The 6064-nt window shown below is 46.6% G+C and overlaps 1 protein-coding gene across 1 annotated transcript in view; it reads right to left on the bottom strand.

Annotated features, from left to right (window-relative positions):
* Nucleotides 1-6064, bottom strand: part of MINDY4 (MINDY lysine 48 deubiquitinase 4) — a 129444-nt gene that overhangs the window by 109352 nt on the left and 14028 nt on the right. Inside the window, exons 3-4 of the mRNA XM_019639880.1 lie at nt 3624-3675; nt 2133-2446 (exon numbers count right to left, since the gene is read on the bottom strand). Coding sequence (XP_019495425.1) covers nt 2133-2446; nt 3624-3675 — 366 coding nt within the window. The remainder of the gene's footprint in view (nt 1-2132; nt 2447-3623; nt 3676-6064) is intronic.

Genomic DNA, 6064 nt, shown 5'->3' with positions numbered 1-6064 from the left:
ATTCAGAATCTGCAACTTGTCTAGTTTGGGTGTAGTATCAAAAAATCGCCCTAGTTTTCTGAATATCCTTCTAAAGTATTTTTCCCTCTTCCAACTGCATATCTGTATGAGGCCAGATTTTCTTCATCTACTTCAACCAAAATGTCATCATGCAACAGACGGAATGCAGAAACAAATATGAGACTTAAGCTACCTTCTACTAAAGCCGGACATGAAACAGATTTGCAAAAATGTCAAACGATGCTACTCATTTCACGACTTTTTTGTTTTGGAAAATAGAGGGTTTTTTTAAAAAACATGTTGTGTGTGTTAAATGTAATTACTGTTGTTATTTCTAATGATTTAACAAATATTTTTGTCTTAATTTCTCAGTTTTAATTTCTAATATAGTAAATGTCAACAGGCATAACCCACATAAACAAAAGCCCTTCAGGCTTCTCAATCATTTTAAGAGCATAAAGAGATCTTGAGACTACAAAGTTGGACAACTGCTGATATAGTCTAAACTCTCAACCAGACAGGACCCCTTCTACAATGTCCCCAGCAGATGGGGTACCTGGCTTCCCCTGAACACATCTAATCTAGTTTCTTCCAAAATGGCCTGTGCCACTGCGGAAGCAACTCTGACTGAGAGCTCCTCACACCGGCCTCCACCCACTGGCCCTAGGTTGGGCTCTCTGAAGCCACCAAGCAAGTCTACACCACTCAGCCCAACAAAAGGCCACACACCATGCTCTGTGCTCAAACACGGTGAAGTCCCTGCTTTCCATGGGGTTTACAACCTAAGCTCAAGACGGCGAATAGGGCTCCTCTCATTCGCCACTCCATTCCATGCATTGGGAGTAACTGCCCGACATGCCCCGGAGGTTCTCAAGTCACATGCAGGCTTGATAGGAAAAAGGGCACTGAGAACCACTAGTGATGTCTGCCACAGGCAGGACATCAGGGAGCAGCATGAAGAGGTCACCTGAAGGTCACATGTTTGCCATCCTGGGACTAGGCTATTCCTATCTCCACGTTTGAAGAAATCTCTTACATTCCGTCCTGTGTCCCACCAGCCTTATCCTCCCAAGATTAAACACTCCCAAATCTTTCCGTTTCCTCCAAACTCTTTACCTCCCTCGTTCTTTTCCTCTACACATGGTCTGGTTTCTGAATGACCTTCAAGTACAAGATACTTAGGATGAAACATGATGTCAAGGTGTGGTCTGAACCACACAGAATGGAGCAGGCCTTCCCCGCTCTGATCTGGACATCAACACAGCAATACCGTCTCAGAGCCACGAAACCCCAGCGCTCGAAGGGGCCTTCAACCTGGTCTAACAAACACGACCACGGCCAAAGGGAATAAAGACGCAAAATCTCACAAGATGTGGGGAGAGTCAGGGGAGCCTCCGCCTCTTCTGTAAGTGGGATTTTCTGCACTGCTGGCGTCTACAGCCCCAGCCCACACCTACACACACAGCACGTGAGAATGGAGGTGACCAGCCGTGGATGCAAACCGCCTCGTTTTGGTTTGCTGAGGCTCCCTGATTTATCTGATACTATACTTTGAGTTGGGTGTTTGATTTTCCTCTGTTGTTCTACAAAGTTCGTTTATATTTACTTTCTCGTTTGGTTTAGTCCCCCCACCTGATCAGATCCTAACATATTCTCTCCTTCAGGGACACTATAAAACAACGATGTTAAATCTTTAGGATGCTTTTTTTTTTTAAGCAAAGCAAACGAAACTACAAGGATTGGGGGTTCTTTTTCCCTTTTAGCTATCATGTTAAATGTTAAGATGCTCCCTAGACTTGGATGGGTCCCCCCACTCCTGAATTGCAAAGCTAAAGCTGGACAGATGTGTTCTCGCTCGGCAAAGCCACACAAAACCTTGGCATCCACCTCGCTGACATGATGGGTAAACTGAGGGCAGGGAAGGAGATGAGGCCCGCCCAGAGTCCCACAAGGAGATGACAGTAGAGCCAGGGAGAAAACGGGTAGGCATTCTTCCCATCCCACCACCCAGATCCCCTCTTTTAGGGCTATCTTGTGGGGTACCCCAAAATAAGCCCAAGCAGCTCCTTAAGCTCCCCCACCCCAGTTCTCAGTTTCCACTCTCATAATAATAATAGGAGCAACAGCGTCACCTGTGGAGAGCTGGCGGTGGGCCCAGCCATCATGCCTCGGACAATGAGGCCCGACTTGGGCCTGATCCTCTCTCCCACCCTCTTCGTGTCCAGGGGCGGCTCTGACGACTGAAGCTTGTCCGTCTTCTCCCTCGCAGGGGCCACAGGGAGGCTTTCGGCTGGGACAGTCTGCAAGGGCTTACTTTTGTGGGGGGGCCTTTTGGATGATACAAAATTACCAAGTACATCCCCATCAAGATTGTCATGTCTGCAAAAAAAAAAGGGGGGGATATTTCCATTAAATAGATTCCCCAAAGGAATCGCTAACAACGATACTAAATTCCACATTTAACAGGCACTCGTACAAGCCCGTTCGCAAGTCTGTGGTGATTTCTAACCAGGCTGCGCTTCATCCTTAACTGGAAAGAGTAGAAAATACTTTCATGTCAGGGCAAGTCTGGCCTACAAAATGGGACCAGGAAACAAGAAACAGAAACAGAGTTGATGAGCCATGATAGGATTCCTCAAATATCCTCAAATATTTTACAGCCTCAAATATAAAGAACATCCTGGAACGGCCGAGTGGCGCATTGGTTAAGAGCTGGCTTGGGANCCCACAAGTGAGGTCGCCCCCAGCCAGACTACTAACCTTCAAAAAGTACCACTTGGGGGGCCACCATGCTTGGAACACCTAGCTCTAGGGACTTAACACGCTCTTGGCCGTGCACCTAAGGTTTCTCGAGGGCCTGCTCTGGGCCAGGTGTGGGGGGGAGGAGGGACATGTCAACGTGCAGGGGGAGGTCCAGCCTGGGACGCGGCATGAGGCGAGGGTGGCAGGACTGCCCAGGTCAGGGCCAGAATCCCTGCGGCTCTCACTGATCGTGAGAGGAACCCACCAAGGACAGTCTTGACAAGCCAGTGACAAACGGCAGATGGCCCCAAACAGCTACATCCCCCCACAGAGGGAGCCCAGACGACAGAGTTTCTAAACACACAAGAGAGGAACAAAAATTGAAGCAGAAAATAGTCCTGTCAGTAACTGAGACGATCTCAGGAGTCAGAGTGAGAAGCGCCTGACTGCACAGATTCGGGTCCCCTAACGTCTCAGCAGGTCACTTCCTCACCTGCTCCCTCTCCCCCAGGACACATGCACATGCCCCCTGCCCCTGCCCCTTGGTGTGACTTCCATCCCTGAGCTGATGCTGCCAGGCCCGGAGGAGGCTCCAAGTAACCACCTTTCCTCCAGCTTCATTAGGTCTGAATGGTGGAGCATGCGCTGTGCATACAAGCCAGCTCTGTTGTCATCTCACTGTCCTTTGTCATGTTTTAAAAGAATTACGTATGCACACGTCTCTCTCACCTTGAGGAGCTCATGGGATCTGATACACACTAGGACTCACACCCATGTTTACTAAACTGAATCAAATAAATGGAGAGGGAGCAGGACTGACGGAGGGGGATTGGGAAGGGCAAGATTTAGCAAATGAAGTTATTTTGGCCCGGGTTTCAAACCAAGGGTGCTGCATTCAGTTACACGGTATGTGCACTGCACAAACATGCCTGCCTGAGGGGATGCGAGACAGCTGAAAGCAAACCCACGTGAGCCCTCAGATCTGCATCCACCCAGAACACTGACAGGTTCCTTCAATGCTCTGTGCCTCGGTTTCCTGATCTGGGAAACGGGAATCATAATTGCTGGGGTACGAAGGCACTTGTTCTCAACTCCCAGTGTCTTCTGGGAGTTTGGAGGGAACTCTACTGGTCTCGTTTAGACCTTTAATCTCCTCCCCTTTACTCACTCCATCCTAAGGGAAGAAGTGCAACTGATCTAACTGGCTAACTGGGAGAAGAAAGAAAAGAGGGATGTTAGGCTCAGCTGTTCCCTTTCTCCTCTTAGGAGAGATCTGCTCTTCCAGGAGCTGACCGCTCCCACCATCGGACCATGTGAGGGGACCAGCCCTGAGCCTGAAATGAGGTGGGGAAGTCTGTCCAGCTCCCAGCCCACCAAGCCTCATGGCCTGCTGTGTCCTCCACCTTCCCATTATCAATCAGAGATGACATTCATTTTACTCTGATCTGACAGGTACCCTTTATTTGTCAATGTGTTCAGAACTCAGGAGGAGGAAGAGAATACTCTTTAATGAGAACTCAAAAACCAAAAAAATACCCCAATGATGATATCCAACTCAATGATTACAAAGAGTAAATGAGATAAAATACACATGTGCTTAGCGTGGTGCCCAGAAAATAGGGAATAAGTGTTAGGTAAAAACCAAGGCCCCCCAAATGTTTGTTGCTTGACCAATATAAAGGTCAACACTATTAAACATATGTTCAACACCCCTGGTTATACTTCACTTGGTATCGGGGGGAGGGGGCTGTGGAAGCACTTTTGCCTGCTACCCGCGTCCTATAAGACAAAGTCCATACCATCTTTCAAGGGTTTAATAATTGGTCCAAGGCAACAGCGGTTATAAAGGGCAGAGCTGGTTTGCCAGCCCAGGTTGTCAGACTCCAGAGCCCACAGGCCATACCTCCTAAGTGCCCTGTAAACAGTAGGTACTCTCAGTGAATATCTGATGTATTAAAAACTCTGGAAATAAGGATCATAGGCAGCAGAAATGCATGCGCTGGAGGGATACTTGGAAGTCGTCTCCCCAGGGGCCACATTTTACAGTCAGGGACGCTGAAGTCTAGAGACAAAATGACCCATCCAGGTCAGCCAGGACCAAGTGAGGACTAGAGCCCAGGCCTCCTGATCTTCTGGCCGTTCCCCTTTCTCCTCAACCGACCATCTGTCCCAGATCAGTGCAGCCTGCGAATGCTCCCAACAAAAGATTTGAGGCACTGTCCCCTTTTCCAGGGCACACATATTCTGGCATCAGAGGGCAAAACAGGGCCCTTTGAGTTAAACCACAGGCAAGCAGATTTTAACTCAGGGTGAGGAAGAATTTTCTGATAGTCAGGATCATGCACAAGTGCTTCGGAAGGCAGGGAGTTCCCCGTCACTGGAGGTGTTCAAGCTGAAGCCAGTCACCATCTAACGGCTGTGGAAAGGATTTCTACTCAGGGAGAGAGGTAACACCATTCATCCACGTAGTCACTGGGCTCTGGAGCTAGTTTGCTGGGTTCAAACCCCCTGCTCTACCTCTTACTAGGTGTAAAACTTGGGCAAGTAAAGCAACTTCTCTGAGTGAGTGTCCTCACCTGTGTAGTGGGGATAATAATAGTATTTCCCTCATAGAACTTTTATAAGAATTAAAAGAGTAAATGTAATTTAAATACTTGTTGTTATTAGTAGTAGTAGTAATAGTAGTAGTATTAAATATTCATTGAGTGCCTTCTGTGTACCAGATAATATTCTAGATGCAGGAAATACAAAGGTCCCTGCTCTTGTGAAACTTATATTCTGTTGTGGGGGAGATACACGTAAGTAAATAAATTAAATGATTTCAAGTAACGACAGGTGCTGTGATGACAATAAAAGAGGTCAGAGTCATGAGGGGATGCAGGTGAAGTTATTCAAAGAAAACCACTCTTGGGCCGGCCGAGTGGCACGTTGGTAAAGTGCTGGCTTGGGAATGATATAAATGCTGGAAAAAAATAAATAAATAAAGCACCAATCTAGAACTCTAAGCCCACTGAAAATATCCTTCAAAACTAAAGGCAAAATAAAGATACTTTCAAACAAAAACTGAAAAAAAATTATTGTGACACACCAGCTAAGTATATACTAAAGGGAGTTTTCCAAGCAAAAGAAAAATGTAAATGTAATATTTATTCCAATTAAAATAAAAAATTATCAGACTGGATTAAAATTCCAAATGTATGCTGCTTATAAGAGATAAGCTTTACATATATACTGGACTATAAAGAAATCTCAATAAATACCAAAGGATTGAAATCATACAGAGTAGATATGACCAAAGTGGAAATGTTAGAAATCAAAAACA

The sequence above is a fragment of the Hipposideros armiger genome, unplaced genomic scaffold, assembly GCF_001890085.2.
Source record: "Hipposideros armiger isolate ML-2016 unplaced genomic scaffold, ASM189008v1 scaffold_47, whole genome shotgun sequence".
NCBI classification, from domain to species: Eukaryota; Metazoa; Chordata; class Mammalia; order Chiroptera; family Hipposideridae; genus Hipposideros; species Hipposideros armiger.
The sequence above is the reverse complement of the archived record's forward strand: the minus strand, read 5'-3'. Positions and strand labels throughout refer to the sequence as shown.